Source organism: Monodon monoceros, unplaced genomic scaffold (genome assembly GCF_005190385.1).
Source record: "Monodon monoceros isolate NGI ecotype Baffin Bay Population unplaced genomic scaffold, NGI_Narwhal_1 Super_Scaffold_18, whole genome shotgun sequence".
In the NCBI taxonomy this organism is placed as follows: domain Eukaryota; kingdom Metazoa; phylum Chordata; class Mammalia; order Artiodactyla; family Monodontidae; genus Monodon; species Monodon monoceros.
In genome coordinates, this window is record NW_021703774.1 from 146,460,685 (window position 1) to 146,479,521 (window position 18,837).

General features: G+C 41.9%; 1 protein-coding gene across 3 annotated transcripts in view; it reads right to left on the reverse strand.

Annotated features, from left to right (window-relative positions):
• Window positions 1-743: 743 nt before the first annotated feature.
• CCDC30 (coiled-coil domain containing 30) overlaps window positions 744-18,837 on the reverse strand; it is a 169,267-nt gene continuing 151,173 nt past the window's right edge. For all 3 annotated transcript variants that reach the window (XM_029230822.1, XM_029230821.1, XM_029230824.1), the window contains 5 exons: window positions 13,359-13,500; window positions 9,462-9,598; window positions 8,341-8,455; window positions 1,323-1,387; window positions 744-1,063 (listed from right to left, as the gene is read on the reverse strand). In XM_029230822.1, the coding sequence (XP_029086655.1) occupies window positions 886-1,063; window positions 1,323-1,387; window positions 8,341-8,455; window positions 9,462-9,598; window positions 13,359-13,500 (637 nt within the window). In that variant the 3' untranslated portion in view covers window positions 744-885. The remainder of the gene's footprint in view (window positions 1,064-1,322; window positions 1,388-8,340; window positions 8,456-9,461; window positions 9,599-13,358; window positions 13,501-18,837) is intronic.

The window sequence follows — 18,837 nt, forward strand, 5'->3', positions numbered from 1 at the left end:
GGATCTTCCCAGACCAGGGCTCGAACCCGTGTCCCCTGCATTGGCAGGTGGATTCTTAACCACTGCGCCACCAGGGAAGCCCTACCATGTGGCTTTTGAAAGAATAATTATGAAGACTGTTGAAACATGGGAAAATGTTTTATGAAATATTAAATTTAAAATCAGACTATGAAAATGAATATTCAATATGATAACCATTTAAAATATATACATTTGAATAAGAACCAGAAAAGAATAAATGAAAATAGTTGTGTTAAGAATGTGGGCTTTATAGGTTTTTTTTTCCTCAAATATTTGCTTTAACGTGATTACATTGTTTTTACTTTTAAATTAAAAAATAAATAAGAAAATACCCATGATAATAAGAATAGAAAGAATGCTGAATTAGCTGTGTATGTGCTCTACTGAACAAAAACCTAATTAGGGACTTCCCTGGTGGTCCAGTGGTTAAGACTTTGCCTTCCAGTGCAGGGGGTGTGGGTTCAATCCCTGGTTGGGGAGGTAAGAGCCCACATGCCTTGGGGCCAAAAAACTAAAACATAAAAAACAGAAGCAATATTGTAACAAATTCAATAAAGGCTTTAAAAAAAATGGTCCACATCAAAAAAAAATCTTAAAAAAAACCCCCTAATTAAACCACTGAACTTAAGTCATGACATTGATCAATACAAGGCATTTGAGGATACCAAACAAACTTGAGAAATCCATTATTAGAACAGGTTTAATGAATTTATCAGCAATTTTGAAGACTCCTGGTTGACGTCCAGTGAGGATCTGTCATAACTCTTCTCCACGTCATGCTCCACCTTCACGCCCAAGCTTTAAGTTAGCAGCTTTGATCAGTCTAGTTTTAGACACCAGTGATTTCATAGTTCTGACTTGGCCTTATTCTTGGATGTGATGTATTTCTTTCAGAGAAGCCACGTTTATGTATCCAGCTTCAGAATTCTGTGAACACGAAAGAGACTCGAGGGACTTGGGGTTTACCATTGCTTCTTCTGGCCTATGTTCTTCAGTTTCTTGAAGACTTCCAGCTGACTCTATCAGACCCGTTCCTGAAAAACTAAGAATGTGTGTTAGGCCATGTGTGAGGACTCTGTATAGACAGGATCTCTCAGCAGCACTTTGGGGTTACAGAGTTAAGGCATCAATAGAATTTCAAATTTTGCAGGACCTTAGTTCCCCCTTGGCAGTGAAAGCGTGGAGTCCTAACCACTGGACCACCAGGAAAGTCCCTGCTATGCTTTCTCAAGCCAGCAACTAGAGCTAGCTAGGCAGCCATAACTCTCTGGCGTGTGGATGATTGTCTTGATTTTACTCACCTGGAGTTTGGTAAGGGCACAATTTTATTCAATACTTCAAATTCAGGGATGTCACTAATTGTTTCCTAAAAGAAAAGAAAGGATGAATATTAAAAAATTATAACGATAAACCATCGGCGATATGATCCTAGAACTTATGCTTTATATATATTTTTGGTTAAAAATGTAATCCCCCTCACCTTACACCTGTTAGACTAGCTATCATCAAAAAGACAAGAGATAACAAATGCTGGAGAAGATGTGGAAAAAAGGGAACCCTCGTGCACTGTTGGTGGGAATGTAAATTGGTGCAGCCACTATGGAGAACAGTATGGAGGTTCCTCAAAAAATTAAGAATAGAGCTACCATATGATCCAGCTATCCCCCTTCTGGGTATATATCTGAAGGAAATGAAAACACTGTTCCAAAGAGATATCTGCACTCCATGTTTATAGCAGCATTATTTACAATAGCCAAGATATGGAAGCAACTTAAGTGTCCACTGATAGACGAATAGATAAAGAATATGCATACAATAGAATACTACTCAGCAAAAAACAAATTTTTAAAAAAAAATAAGGAAATCCTGCCATTTGTGACAACACGGATGGAACTTGAGGTCATCAGGCTGAGTGAAATAAGTCAGACAAAGAGAAAGACAAATACTGTATGAACTCATATACACTTGGAGTTTAAAAAAACCAAACTTATTGAAATAGAGACCAGATTTGTGGTTGTCAGGGATGGGGGAATTAGGTGAATGTGGTCAGAGGTATGAACCTCCCTTGTAAGAGAAATAAGTTCTGGGGATGTAATGTACAACATGATGATATACTTAACAGTACTGTACTGTATATATTGAAAGTAGCTAAGAGAGTAGATTTTAAAAGTTCTTGTCATGAGGAAAAAAAATTGTAACTATATGAGATGACAGATGTTAACTAATCTTATTGTGATCATTTTGTAATACATATATATCAAATCATTATATTGTACACCTTAAATTTATACAATGTTATATGTCAATTATATCAACAAAATTGGAGGAAAAACTGTAATCCCTAATACCTATAGAATATTTGGTAACTATACATGTCATACTTTCAACAACAAAAAACCAAACAACCCAATTAAAAAATGGGCAGAGGAGCTAAATAAACATTTCTTCCCAAAGAAGACATACAGATAGCCAATAGGCACATGAAAAGATGTTCAACGCCACCAATTATTAGGGAAATGCAAATCAAAACCACAATGAGATATTACCTCACACCCATTAGAATGGCTGTTATCATAAAGGCAAGAAATAACAAGTGTTGGCAAGGATGTGGAAAAAAGCAAACCCTCATATACTGTTGGTCGGAATGTAAATTGGTGCAGCCACTATGGAGAACAGTATGGAAATTCCTAAAACAACTACCACATGATCCAGTCCCACTTCTGGGTATTTACCTGAAGAATACAAAAACAGTAATTTGAAAAGCTATATGCACCCCTATGGCATTATTTATAATAGCCAAGATATGGAAACAACCTAAGTGCCCATCAAAGGATGAATGGATTAAGTAGATTATACATATATAAAAATGATATCTTGCCATCTGTGACAACATGTGTGGACCTTGAAGGTATTATGCTAAGTGAAATAAGTCAGACAGAGAAAGACAAATACCATATGATTTAACTCACATGTGGAATAATAATAATAAAAAAGAACAAACCAAACCAAACAAAAATAAACACATAGATACAGAGAACAGAGTAATGGTTACCAGAAGGGAAGGTGGGGGAGGGTGAAATGGGCAAAAGGGGAATGGATGGATGGATGGAATCTAAACTTTTGGTGGTGAGCATGCTGTAGTATATACAGAAGTCAAGGTATAATGTTACACACATGAAACTGATATAATGTTATAAACCAATGTTACCTCAATAAATAAAATTATTTTAAAAATAATAACTAAATGCCATACTTTTTATGTTAGTGCTTTTCACAAGCCTGCTTTTTATATCCACTTTTCTACATGAATTACCTCATATTAGCTGATATAATCATTCCATTCTATTTGATGAGTTCTTAATACTCTGGTAAACATTTTCTGTCCCTTTAAATCATAAAAAAAAAAGTAACTGTTTTGAGCTCCATTACTTTAAGAACCAAATATTCTTTCTCAGAAAAATGTAGACCAAAACAGACCAGAGGCCTACTCACAGAGCATATAAAGACCATGTCAGAAAATGTGGGTTTTATTCTGAAGACTGCGGGAAATCCTTGCAGTGTTGAGTCATCGGCTCAGACTACATGTATTTTCTAAAGACCTCTCCGGCTATAGACTATAAGAACCATAGGACTTCAAAAGACAAAGCCTGGGAAGATGGGACAGGGGAGATGAGATGTGTCTTTCCAAGCAAGGGAAATACATGACTCAGAGGAGGAAACGGCAGAGCTTTTGGGGCAACAGTGAATAGGCTAGCTTCTCTTGATCAGGTTTGTCAGAAAGGGATTTGGAATATGGAACGTTCTTACGTGGCTTCAGTTCTTGTTTAGACATCAATAACTCCGGAAGCCTTCCCTAGCCACTCCAGACAGGTTGAGACACCACTCCCCCTGCTTCCTCAGCATTCTGGGCCTACCGCTCTTGTAGAACTTAGCGCATGGCAGTTGCCAGTTACAGGATTGTCATTCTCACTGGGCACGAGTTCTGGGAAGACAGAGAGTATCTCTTGTTCACCATCATATTTAAACCACATGGGGAACAGCATGAGGCCTGGCACACTGTATATGGTCCATAAATATGTGTTGAATGAATAAACTTCGTCTTATAGACAAAGGCAGTCTCTGAAACTCTTTGACGTGAAGTACTATGAAATCAAGCAGTGTTTCACGACGATGGGTCTAGTGGCATGGGCAGGGCAGATTAGAAGAGGAGGAGAGGTTGAAAGGAGATGAGTGAAGAATTTGTTGCAATGACCCAGGTGCTAAGTATTTGGGATGCAGTGGGTAACAAGATGGGCAGAGTTCCTGCTCTCTTGTAGTGTATAAGCCAACTGAGAAGAAGGATGGAATTACAATACAGGCAGCAACATGGTCTATTACAAAGGCTATGTCCCTGGTTACTGCAATGCCCCTGCAAGGGAAACAGTTGACTTGGAGTATTATGAGATAGTGGCTAAGAGCAGGGACCAGAGAGTGCTGTTTTCAGTCCTTGTTTTTCTATTTATCAGCTATGTGACCTTGGGCAATGATGTCACTTCACCTCTCCAGGTCTCAGATTCTTCAACTGTGAAAATGGGAATGACAGGCTTTTCACATAAGGTTATTTTGTGGATTACAGGAGATAATATACATAAAATGCTTAGAACAGTCCCAGGCACATAGTAAGCACCCAACGAATGTCAAGCTGTCACCACTGTAGCCCCAAGAAAGGAAGCGACCTAGGATACGTCTGATCTCAGGGATCTATATACTGATCTATTTGCATATGTGGTAATCACTGAGAATCGACAGATCTTGGAAACGTAAGCAGTAGCTATGTGGCCTTTGACATATCATTCAACTTCTCTGGGTTTTATCCCCCTCCTGTGTAAAATGAGAGGATTGGATTGGAGGATCCTTAAGATTCTAAGTTTATAAACAGTTTTGGAGTTTATTCCAATAGGTGTCAAGATGTTACAACTTGGTACCTTTGTCACACGTGGGATATTGAGCTTGATATGCCGTAGTTCTGACCCATGTGACATTTCTTATCTTGATTTGATGACAATATTGTGGATCTCAAAACTATTGGTCCTAAAAAATACTCCTTTAAGGCCTGTAACTCAGCACCGACAATACTATAGTGTTTATTCACGTATGTGTCTGTCCTTTTCTACTAGACTGAAGGTCTCTGAAAACAGGAACTATCTTCCATATTCCTAGGACCTATCACAGTTCTTGGAATTAATAAATTTTTGTTGAGGGCTTCCCCAGTGGTGCAGTGGTTAAGAATCCGCCTGCCAATGCAGGGGACATGGGTTCGAGCCATGGTCCAGAAAGATCCCACCTGCCGCAGAACAACAAAGCCCATGGGCCACAACTACTGAGCCTGTGCTCTAGAGCCCGCGAACTACAACTACTGAGCCCGTGTGCCATAACTACTGAAGCCTGCACGCCTAGAGAACGTGCTCTGCAACAAGAGAAGGCACCGCAATGAGAAGCCCATGCACCACAATGAAGAGCAGCCCCCGCTCGCCGCAACTAGAGAAAGCCCGCGTGCAGCAACGAAGACCCAACACAGCCAAAAATAAATGAATAAAAATAATAAAGTTCCCTTTAATAAATAAATAAATGTTTGTTGAATGAATGATTAAGTAAAAGAGTGAATCACTAGACAATTAAGAACAGTTGTAGCTCAAGCAAAGCCATAAACTGTTGGAAATTAGGTCACATCATCTGGCAGTTCTACTTTTTTATTTTTTTAACGTTTTTATTGGAGTATAATTGATTTACAATCGTGTGTTAGTTTCTGCTGTATAACAAAGTGAATCAGCTATACATACACATATATCCCCATATCTCCTCCCTCTTGCGTCTCCCTCCCACTCTCCCTATCCCACCCCTCTAGATGGTGACAAAGCACGGAGCTGATCTCCCTGTGCTATGCAGCTGCTTCCCACTAGCTATCTATTTTACATTTGGTAGTGTATTTATGTCCATGCCAGTCTCTCATTTTGTCCCACTTACCCTTCCCCCTCCCCATGTCCTCAGGTCCATTCTCTACATCTGCGTCCCTGTCCTGACCCTAGGTTCTTCAGAACCTTTTTTTTTTTTAGATTCCATATATATGTGTTAGCATATGGTATTTGTTTTTCTCTTTCTGACTTACTTCACTCTGTATCACAGACTCTAGGTCCATCCACCTCACTATAACTCAATTTCGTTTCTTTTTATGGCTGAGTAATATTCCATTGCGTATATGTGCCACATCTTCTTTATCCATTCATCTGTTGATAGACACTTAGGTTGCTTCCACGTCTTGGCTATTGTAAATAGAGCTGCAATGAACATTGTGGTACATGATTCTTTTTGAATTATGGTTTTCTCAGGGTATATGCCCAGTGGTGGGATTGCTGGGTCGTATGGTAGCTCTATTTTTAGTTTTTTAAGGAACCTCCATACTGTTCTCCATAGTGGCTGTATCAATTTACATTCCCACCAACAGTGCAAGAGGGTTCCCTTTTCTCCACACCCTCTCCAGCATTTATTGTTTGTAGATTTTTTGATGATGGCCATTCTGACTGGTGTGATGTGATACCTCATTGTAGTTTTGATTTTCATTTCTCTAATGATTAATGATGTTGAGCATCCTTTCATGTGTTTGTTGGCAATCTATGTATCTTCTTTGGAGAAATGTCTACTTAGGTCTTCTGCCCATTTTTGGATTGGGTTGTTTGTTTTTTTGATGTTGAGCTGCATGAGCTGCTTATAAATTTTGGAGATTAATCCTTTGTCAGTTGCTTCATTTGCAAATATTTTCTCCCATTCTGAAGGTTGTCTTTTCGTCTTGTTTAAGGTTTCCTTTGCTGTGCAAAAGCTTTTAAGTTTCATTAGGTTCCATTTGTTTATTTTTATTTCCATTTCTCTAGGAGGTGGGTCAAAAAGGATCTTGCTATGATTTATGTCATAGAGTGTTCTGCCTATGTTTTCCTCTAAGAGTTTTATAGTGTCTGGCCTTACATTTAGGTCTTTAATCCATGTTGAGTTTATTTATTTATTTATTTATTTTGCCATATGCGGGCCTCTCACTGTTGTGGCCTCTCCCGTTGTGGAGCACAGGCTCCGGATGCGCAGGCTCAGCGGCCATGGCTCACGGGCCCAGCTGCTCCGCGGCATGTGGGATCTTCCCGGACCGGGGCATGAACCCGTGTCCCCTGCATCGGCAGGTGGACTCTCAACCACTGTGCCACCAGGGAAGCCCGAGTTTATTTTTGTGTATGGTGTTAGGGAGTGTTCTAATTTCATTCTTTTACATGAAGCCGTCCAGTTTTCCCAGCACCACTTATTGAAGAGGCTGTCTTTTCTCCATTGTATATTCTTGCCTCCTTTATCAAAAATAAGGTGACCACGTGTTTGTGGGCTTATCTCTGGGCTTTCTGTCCTGTTCCATTGATCTATATTTCTGTTTTTGTGGCAGTTCTACTTTTGATAAAATCTGCAAAACAACTCAAAAACTTGGAAACTATCACCTTTCTGAGACCAAACATGATGCTGGTCTTAACGCTCATAGCAATAGTACCCAATGAGCAGGATCTACTGTGAAATATCCTAGGAAGAAACGCCTAGCAGGTGATACAAGCCAGGGAAGAAAGCAAGCAGCCTCCATCCTGGAGTCAGGATGCAACTCTGCTTACTGAAGTCCCTCTGGCTGACTGCTCACCAGCCAGACTCTGGACCTCATGGCAACAGAGACTTATTTGCTGCAGCTCTCTGGACTTGGCTACTTGCCAGCATGGTTTTTTGTAACATAATTGCTTTTGTCTGACTCACATGTTCTCCTTAGGCTTGACTCCTTGCCAGACCAGACTAGCTTCACTTTACCTTTCTGAGCCTCAGATGGGCTCATCTCTCAGATGGGGCAAGAATAATACATGCTAAACAGGATAGCTGAGAAGGAGGCATCTGTGTGAGGACATTTAACATCCGTTCATTCTCAAATATTTATGGAGTATCTGTCCGTAGATACAATGGCATATGGGATGCAACCCTTGCCCTCCAGGATGTCGCTGCTGAGATGATGAGATAGAGAAGTGAAGAGGTGATGACAATAGAGTGTGTTAAGGAAGAAGCTAGGAGACACACACAGTTTGCTTTGGGATCACACAGGAGGAGCACGATGAACAAAAGCTGACCCAATGAAGAGCAAAGTTGGTCAAGAGCAGTCTCCAGGCCTGCTGCCCCAGTGTGCAGCCAGCGAGCTTCTTTGCTGCAGTCCACCATGAGGCCAAGTGCAGGCTACAGCTACACGCAGAAGATGAAGGAAGGTGAGAAGAGCAACCTTACCTCCCCTCTGCGGATCTGGATGCTCCTTATGATTCGCTCTAAGAGACCAACCTGCTGGGTGAGCCGGAGACTGTTTTCTTGTAGCTGCTTATTTTCTTTATCCAGGAAAAGTACTCTAAGGATAAATCAGAGGCATAACTAAACATGTCTGTATCCTTCCTAAAAACTCTCTCCCATTTCCCACTAGCTCTGAGTCTCAGCCCACTGCCAGATTTTAGAACTAACTTTGCCAGAATAATTCCCACCATATTCCAAGACCAAGTGAAAAATGAATAAGCCTCTGGCTTGTACACCGTCATTAAATACATACTGAGAACAGAGACACACTACATGCAAGAATATGAAAGGCACAATTCCAGCCCTTGAGAAACTTAAGGAAGGATACAATCCCACTTAGCGGAGGGACTCTGCTTCCCTTCAAACACTGTTCATCTGGTCGCATCTTGTTCATACACAGCCATACACTGTGTATGAACACTGTTCATACACAGCCTACATCTGGTTCTGATCTCAGTCATCCCATGCTTTTGTTTCAGTAGTAGTAGTAGTAGAAGTAAAAACAGTAGCAGCAGCAGCAACCATTTACCAAGTACTTCCTATCCACACGGTAAGCACTGAAAACTTTTCATGTATTAGCTCCTTTAATCCTCACAACAACCCCATAAAAGAGATACTGTTATGAAGCCTATTTTGCAGATGAGGAAACTGAGGCTCAGAGTGGGGAAAGTAACTCGTGTAAGAAGATAAAACCAGAAAGTCATTGAGCTGGGATGCCAGCCTGCTTCTCTCTTGGTCTACACCTTGATTCCATAGGTGCCAAATGATAAACGTGAGTGTCAACACACACAAAGGCAAGGGCCCGAATGAGCAGAGCTGGGTCCTCAGGAGGCAATGTTGCCATGAAAGAGCCTATCTGAATGCCCAGCCCGCCTTCTCCATGATATTTTTCTCTTTAATTTCACAACTCTGCCACTTGTATGGACTGCTAAAAACAGCAGAATGGCAGAGAAACAGTTATCAGATAGGCCGCTAACTCAGAGGACTACCTCTGGAAAGATCTCTTTGTGGAGGGAGAAACCTCCTCTTTGTGGAGCTCACAGGTGACTCAGGCAGGCACCCACCTGCTCTGGACCGAAGATATTATCCATTTATTGCCGTGGATCAATTCCTCTTGCTCTGTGAGCTGTTCCAGAAGTTTCCTCTTTTCTAGGAGCAGGATATCATTTTGGGTGGTGATCTGGTCCTGGAATGCCTTCTCCTAGGGATAATAAAGCCCCCTAATTACCCCGGAAGGAAAAATAATCACACATTTAAGAGCATCAGCCTGTTTCTAAACTCTGACAGCAAATTGCCTTGTGAACTTCTTCTCTCCTGTCTTCTAGTCTGTCTTTATCTGTTTGCTGAATTGTCAGCTAGATGGTTCTTCTATTTATCTTGGTTATTTTATGTCATGTATTTTGTTTGGACATTTACTCATTCTTTTGGGTTAACATTTAAAAATATCTGAACGCTCAACTCCCAGTAAGGTCCCAATGCTCTCATCTGTATTCTAATTCCATAGGTTATCGAGTCACTAACAAATACAACTGAATTCTCTGAATCTCCATATTGAGAAAGATTTCCATGTAACACATTTCCATCTGCTTTGTAGTTATAGTCTTTTTAAGGCAAAGGGAGGAAGACGGGAATCTAGCCAACTCACCTGACAACCAATGTCAGGGTCTCAGTTGGCTTGGCAAGTTCAGCATGTAAACCAGGTACCGAGAATATTCTTGCAGTGATGATGCTGAAATGATTTCTAGCTTGACACCATGTTTCACTACCTACCAACGTTTTCCCTGGAAGCAATAGCTAGCAAAGTTATAGCTAAAATGATAAAGGATTATATTTTGTGAAAAAACTCTAACATTCTTATATTGAGTCAGCAGACATTAGTAAATATCACTGTTGGTGAGGAGTTTAGAAGCTCACAAGTGTAGAACTGCCCTTCTCACTCACCAAGGGCCTGTCAATGGTGACAGGCAAGTGCCTTCACCTATTTGTGTTTGTTTCCACCTGCCAGGTGTGGGAGCGAGTGGGGATGGGAGGAGAAACACCACCTCTGGTAGATGGGTGAATCACAGGGTTAAGAGCGGCAACTTTCTTTCTTTTAATAAGGTACTAATATAGATCATTCAGAAAAGACTGTCCATATATGTGGTATCTAAAAAACCCCAAGCAACAAAGAAAACCAGACGCATAGATACAGAGAACAGATTGGTGGCTGCCAGAGGTGGAGAGGGGTGGGCGAAATGGGTGAAAGCAGTCAAAAGGTACAAACTTCTGGTTATTAATAAGCCATAAAGATATAATGTACAGCACGATGACTATAGTTAGTAATACTGTATTGCATAAGAGAAAGTTGCGAAGACATTAGATCTTTAAAGTTCTCATACAAGAAAAATATTTGTAACTATGTGTGGTGATGGATGTTAACTAGACTTATTGTGGTGAACATTTAGCAATATATATAAATATCAAATCATTATGTTATATACCTGAAACTAATAAAATATTATGTCAATTATAATTCAAAATGAAAGAAAGAAAGAAAGGCTGTCCATCTATTATTAAGGAATTGTAAGGAAGGAGATTACAGTATGTTTTGAAACAAACTCTTCCAGATCTTAAAGTCCTTCATCCAGGACCCTTCAATGTCTAACAACAGTCTTGCCTGCTATTATGTAAATATATTTATGAGAAGGATTGAGAATATAAGCAGCTACCCCACAAATAATGCTCTCTGCAGTTATAACTGGATTAGAAAGGAAATTGAGTGGGGCAGGCTACTGACACCCTGTCCGTTGGAAATACTGTATGTTTTGGAACCAAAAAATCAGGACATCTGCTCTAATAATAGGATAAAGTATTTGGGGAAATCTGGTTTGGGTGGTCACACAGTCAGAGGACTCAGCTGGCTCACTGTATAAAGAGGAGGCTGAAGGAATGAAGCCCCCCAAAGTGGCATTATTGTCTGGAGATTAGGCGCTTCGACAGTGAGCCCAGCTTTTGTATGCTCGGGGCTCTGGTTCACGGGCCCTAAAATAAGTAAAATCAGGAGCTCCAGGTTTGTACCACTGTGGCACATCTACTGATTAACACGCTTCTAAGAGATTTTACACTAAGAAGAAAATAACATTTATGAAAATGTATATGTGCCAGGTCCCACGTTAGGCATTTTGTATTTTAATCCTCACAAAAACCTTGTGAGGTAGGGATTATTTCCCCATTTTACAGAGGCAGAAAATGATGCACAGGGACTCGGGCAAGGTCACAGAACTATCAAGCGGCAGGGCTAGACTTTGCATCCAAGTCTGTCCAAGGCCAACACCAACCACTCTTTCCTCGCCTCTGCTTACTTGCAGTCTCCAGTTAATTTCATGGAGGCCTGTGGTTTTTTGGGCAGATGTGTTAGTTTCCTAGGACAGCGGTAACAAATTACTACAAATTGGGCAGCTTAAAACAACAAGAATTTATTTTCTCACAGTTCTGGAGGCCAGTAAGGTGTGGACGGGGTTAGTTCTGGGGGTGCTGAGGGAGAATCTGTTCCGTGTCTCTCCCCTAGCTGGTAGTTGCTAGCAATCCTTGGTGTTTCTTGGCTTGTGGCTTCATCACTCCGATCTCTGCCTCTATCATCACATGGCCTTCTTCCCCTGTGTCTGTCTTTGTGTGTGTCTTTTCCTCTTCTTATAACGATACTAGTCATATCGGATTTAGGGTTCACGCTAATCCAGTATGACCTTGTTTTAACTGTTTATGCCTGAAAACACCTTACATCTAAATGAGGTCACATTCTGAGGTTCTGGGTAGACATGGATTTTGGGGGTACACTGGAACACAGTACAGTCAGGAAACAGGCCTGCTGAAAGCAGGAGGCTGGTTTTGCCATGTAAGCCTGGAAGTGGAAGGCAGGCATCACAAGGAAGAATGGGTAATACAGAATAGGTCGATGATATTTCTGGGGGGCCCATGAACCAGGGTTGCTACTTTCTTCTGTTATACTTTCTATATTGTCTTCCTAGTTGTGGGTCTGAGTCTTTAAAAGTTGGATGAATTAGTGCCAAAACAGGAGGGTGCTGCAAAATCTAACATATTTTCCTTTTTTACTACAGTTTAGAGTATCAAGAGGATTTTTTAAAACTAAAAACACAACAATGGTGACCCATCTGTTATAATCCTCAAATGTTTTCTGTGTATAAGCTAAGGATTCTTACCCTGGAGTCCTATAATAGCCCATGGAATAACTGAATTTACATCAACTGTTTTGGTATCCTTGGCACACAGTGGTGGTATGATGAAAATTTGTTGGGTGAAGAAATGAGTAATTTAAGACTGAGGACAATGTTTTCAAAATTCTGAAATGGGCTGGGGATCTGCAGAAGGGAAACATTCCTGGCCCAATCAGTTGCTCTCCATTTTGAATGGATGTAGTTTAATGCTCTCAAGGCCATATGTCATTTGATCCCATTCATCTGTCCCATTTCCTTCTTACCCACACACTAGAAAGTCACACAGGGGCGACAAGACAGACAAAGAAACCGGGGATATTTAGGAAACAGCCTGAAGGCTCTAGTCAAGGACTGATGAAAGAATAGGGGTCACCTGTTTTCACTGCCATTTAAAACTGACAGAAATGTGAGGCAAAATGAAGGCTGCATGATGTAGGAATGAGTTACGGAGGGTGGTCTGGAAGTCTCTGCTGCAGGGTGATTAAGAAGGTACTTTCGTTTGAAGGCAAGACACTAGTCCTAAGCAGCGGTGCAGAATGTTCTCAGTGTCTAATTTGATCTAGCATCGCTATGAGTCTTACACACTTTGGGGCAGGGCTTAAACAATTACTCAAATTGAAAAAGGGTGCAAAGAAAAGAAATGGAAACCTGGGCTATGAAGAGGCCACAAATACATTAAAAAAACGAGTGGGCTTCCTCCAGATGACCAACACCAGCATCACCAGTGAGCTCTCCACCTTTTCGCCTCACCTTTTCCATTTGTTGCTGCAGGGCTCCGATCTCATTTTCAAGTTGTTTGATTCTCTCATCTCGGAGTTCTACTTCATGAACTAAACGATCCTTGACTCTGCGAAGCTTGGCTTTGTGGTGGTGATGCTTCTCATTATAGTTTCTACAAAAGCAAATTTAAATATAGGTGCACCTGAACACAGTGGAAACTACTTTGCCTCCTCAGTATGCACCTTTCTTGGGTTTCCTCTTCTTGCTTTGTCAGGGCCTCTGGCACCACAGATGGAGACTTGTCCTGCCTCACATCTGCAGGACTTCTTGCCCCCCGGCTGGGGAGAATGGACCAAGTACAACGTCCTAAATAACACAAGATTCCGTCATCTCCAACTCAGGAAACTCCTCGACTTTTGATCCCTGACATCTATCAATTCGGAATCCTGCTCCACTGATTCAGTCATTAATTTAAAATTTTCTAGTTCTTGGCTACACCCTCAGACAGTGATATAACCCACTACTTCTATCTTGTCTATTTTCCAGATAAGTGGGTTTGCTCTCAGTCCTTGCCTTGAGTCTAGACTTTTAAATGCCAATTCTATATGTCTCTGCTCAAGACTCTTACTCTGAGTCTGACATAAATTTGACTTACCACTAATAAACACATGAAAAGATGTTCAACATCATTAGCTATAAAGAAAATGCAAATCAAAATTATAATGAGATGCCACTTCACACCTAGTAGAATGGCTAAAATAAAAAAGAAAGATAATAACAAGTGCTGAGAAGGATGTGGAGAAACTGGAACACTCATACACTGCTGGTAGGAATGGCAAATGGAAAAAGCCTGGCAGTTTCTCAAATGGTTAAACGTAGAGCCATACGACCTAGCAATTCCATTCCTAGGTATATACCCAAGGGGAATGAAAACATATGTCCACACAAAAACTTGTACATGAATGTCCATAGTAGCACTATTCACAACAGCCAAAAGGTTAAAACAACCCAAGTTTCCATCAACTGATGAAACAATAAACAAAATATGGAGTATCTGTACAATGGAACATTATTCCTACAGAAAGGAATGAAGTACTGATACATGCTACAACATGAATGAACTTTGAAAGCACTATGCTAAGTGAATGAAGCCAGTCACAAAGGACCACATATTTTACAATTCCATTCAGATGAAATGTCCAGAAGAGACAAATATAGAGTGAAAGAAAGTACGTTAGTGATTGCCTGGGGCTGGGGAGTATAGCTAGAGAGTTTCTTTTTGGGGTAATGAAATCGATTGTGGCGATGGATGTACAACTAAAAGCCTCTGATTTGTACATTTTCCATGGGTGAACTGTATGGTATGTGAATTATATCTCAATAAACCTGCTATTAAAAAAAAAGACAACAAAAATCTGAGTTACCATTTCAAGCTACTACAACAGCTAATCCTGAGTAAATAAGAAAATAGATTAAAGCCTGCATACCACCACTAGGCAAACTGCTCTGAAGATGACTGTGCTTTCCAAATGAGAATATTGTTACTCAGAAAGTGCTTCTTCAAATGAAAAATTAAGAACTTTCACTTTGAACCTAAGGCAGGAAATAGATGGGCTCCAGGGTAGCCATTTACAACTGGCCTCCTGTTCACATTTCTTGGGGGGAGAAAAAGTTGGGCTTCTGGCCGGACGCTTACAAGTAACTAGCCTTCTGTTTGCATTTCCTGAGACAGGAGATAGGTGGGCTCCAGGTTAGGCATTTACAGCCAGCCTCCTGTTTGCTCTCTGAAATGGAAGTAACAGCAGAGACAGGGTAAACAGCCAGGCTTTGTCTCCTGTGGATGCCTTAAGATAACAGTCACGGCAGGGACAGAGAGGGGCTAAACCCCGTTTGAGGAAAAGAACAAGAGGTCATACATTTCCCATCCTTGGGGCAAGGGAGACACTACATGTGTGCAGAAAGCCTCCTTGGGGGTCAAAAAGGAGGGGGCACCATCCGATAATATGTGATGCTAAGGCGGTCCATAGGCCTCTGGGCTGGAATCCATCTTGGAAAAAAGTTGCGCACGCATGTTGGGGAGGGTGCTAGGGCAGGTCAGGTGTGGAAAAAGAAACCAGGTAATTGGCCAAAGGTAAACAAAGACCCGGAAGAACTGCCCTATGTAAATGATTTAACCGCTTCTTTACTGCACTCCTCCTCATTAGGTGGGACGCCCACACCCTTTCTCTCCAGGTGTGCATCTCTGCCTTGCTTCTATCTTAACTAAACATTCTCTGTGTGCTCTCCCAACTTGTTGTTGTGGTATGTCTCTAATAATAAACTTCGTACCCGTTTTTACAGTTTTTGCCTCCGTGAGAAATGCATTTTTCACTGGGGGCAAGAGCCAGGGGGTCTGGTGGCTTGGATTCCTGGTTTTCATCCAGGCTACCCAGGTGCAATTCCTGGGCAGGGAATTAAGATCTAGCTTCGCGCCACCGCTCACTGCTGCCTCTCTGAGATCAAACCTATGAGGTCTAATAACACAAAATCACTCTGAACCAGGATTTCTGTACTACTGACATTTTGGGCCAGATAATTCTTTATTGTAGAGAGCTGACCTGTACTTTGAAGAATGCTTAGCAGCATCCTTGGCCTCCACTCACAAGATGCTAGTAGCACCTTCTACAGTGTGACAACCTGAAAAGTCTCCAGACATTGCCAAGTGTCTCCTTGCCCTGGAAGGCAAAGTATCCCCTACTGAAAACCATTGCTCTAGCTAATGTTCCTAAACTAGGTTTGCTCTAAGCCAACAGCAGTGGTTCTCAAACTGTGTTCTGACCAGCAACACCATCATCACCTGGCAACTTGTTAAGTCTCAGGCTCTATCCCAGAATTACAGAATAAGAAAGTCTGGAGGAGGATCTGTGTTTTACTAGGTCCTCCAGGGGGTTCTGATGCAGGCTAAAGTTTGGGAGAAACCCTTGGGGGACCTCCTCAGTACTTCTGTTTCATTGTAAACAGACTACTTGTGGCAGGCTGTAAGGGCAGAATGGCCTTTCTTCATTCCTGCTAACAGAACTCAAGTTCATTTAGGTGTCCATAAGGATCCCTTGATCTCAAGGAAGGTGGGTGGGCCCCACGTGTGTGCAGGGTGGGGATTGGGTGTGTGAGACAGGTAAGTCCTGCTGGGCATTTCAGGAAAAGCTGAGAATTTGAACAAAGTTCTCTCTCTGCCCTGGCTGCCCTCCTGGCGAGGCTGTTACCTGCAGCTACAGTCGCTGCCTTGTAACCATGAGGTGTGAAGCCTAAGGACAAAGCCATCAGCCCGCCAAGCATGGCAGAGGAGGAGGAGGGAAAGAGCCTGTCCTTAAGGATGCTACTGAGCAGCTGAATCAATCTCCATAATCATCTTCCTCCAGATTTCTTGTTATATAAGAAAAAAAGGTTTGTTTAAATATGTTAGTCAGGTTTTTTTGTTATCTGTGGTCAATTACATCCTGATATCTTAAAAACAGAAAAACTAAACAAACAAAACAGTATTCTAATGCTCTCTCTAGCCTCTGATTTCCCTGAATGCCTAGAGGTTTGAATAATGCCTTTTTAACTGAAAGGAAAAGCGTTTAAGGAATGAAGCATCTGCTCTCTGTCAGTGTAGGCACGGGAGGGCACACTCATTCAGGCCTATGATGCTGGGCAGTTTGCCTATGTCAACTGTCTGGGGCTCTGACACTCAAACTGGAGGAAGTCCTAACTAAGTGAAGGGAACTAATGTGTGCTGCAGGTTTATCACAAGACACCTCGCATGCTTTTAGAGCAAACTTGTGAAGGTGATGTCCTCACTCTATGGCCCAGGAGATGGATGCTGTGCAGTAAACTCAGTGGGTCTCGGTTTCCAGTCTTTGTCCTACCTGATAATAATGTCTCTGTATACCGGTGGCTTTGGGCCACACCAGATATTTTATGCTAACAAAATGATTCATGGTGAATGCATTTTTGTTCACCTTGGGCCTGGGCCATGCTGGATCAGTTTGACTATTCAGGGTTTGGAGAACTGGAGACTAAGTAGTTAAGGTCAATCCCAGGAGCTCTCTGTCCTCCTGACTAATCCCCGATTAAATCCCTGGATGTCAAGGCTCAGGTGAGTTTCTCTGGCGGGGAATGCTTCATATATATTGCCACACAACGTCGCTGGGAGAATTAAGCACTGCCCGTACTACTCCACTGGGAGAGGACAATGGGAAGCTTGCTTGCATCTTGTCTCTCCTGAACTCTTGCTGCATGCTTTTTTAATCTGTATCCTTTCGCTGTAATAAACCATAACCATGAGTGTAAAATCTTTCCTAAGATCTGTAAGTCCTAATGAATCTCCAGACCTGAGGGTGGTCTTGAAGACTCCTGACACAGAGGGAAGTTACTTTTACAGAGAAGAATCTGATTCCAGAGCCTGTGATCTCCCACTATGCCCCAGTGCTATAATACCAGCAAAGCCAGGCAAACCGGATATTGTCAATTTCTCTTGATGAGATATTTTGTTTTACATAAAAACTAGGAACCAGATGGGAGAGGAAGAGCAAAGCAGACTTATTTAGATACTAATTCTAGTCAAACTATGATGGAATAGCTACTCCAAGAGAGTCTTATGTTCTTGTAAATTATATCTTACCTCTAAGTGTGTTTTTGCAAGACTCTTCCATTTTCCAAAGTAGTGCCCCTCTCTCTCCTACTTGCTGATTGTAAATAAAAGAATCGCTTTGTAGGGACTTCCCTGGTGGCGCAGTGGTTGAGAGTCTGCCTGTCAATGCAGGGGACATGGGTTTGATCCCTGGTCCAGGAAGATCCCACATGCCACGGAGCAACTAAGCCCGTGTGCCACAACTACTGAGCCTGCGCTCTAGAGCCCACAAGCCACAACTACTGAAGCCTGCGTGACTAGAGCCTGTGCTCTGCAACAAGAGAAGCCAACGCAATGAGAAGCCCGTGCACCGCAACAAAGAGTAGCTCCCGCTTGCCGCAACTAGAGAAAAAGCCCACGCGCAGCAACCAAGACCCAATGCAGCCAAGAAAGTAAAATTAAAATAAAAAAAAAAAGAATCATTTTGTATATTGTTCCCTTAGAAGATTAATTTAGCTGTTAGCCAGATGCCAAGCGGAGAAGTTTGAATTCTGGTAGGCCAGAGACAGGCATACCGGGCCTTGTCACCAGATTGTCAGTGCGTGTGGCAGTGACTGACTGTGGGGATTGTCCCCAATCCATTTTCTCCTTCTTCTGTCATTATAGAGCCCCGGATTTAGCTTGGCACTTGGTCGCTCAAATAGGAACTGCATTTTCTGGCTTTCCTTGCAGTTAGATGAGGCTATGGGAATAAGTTCTGGCCAACAGCCGGAGTGGAAGTAGTGAGCCTTCCAGGAGAATGGAATGCCCTTGCTGTCCCCTCTTTCTCCCTTCTTGTTGGAAGAAATGTGGATATGGTAGTGAACCACCTGAACTATGTGGCTAAGTGCTAAAGAGGCTGGAGCAACAACAAGGAAG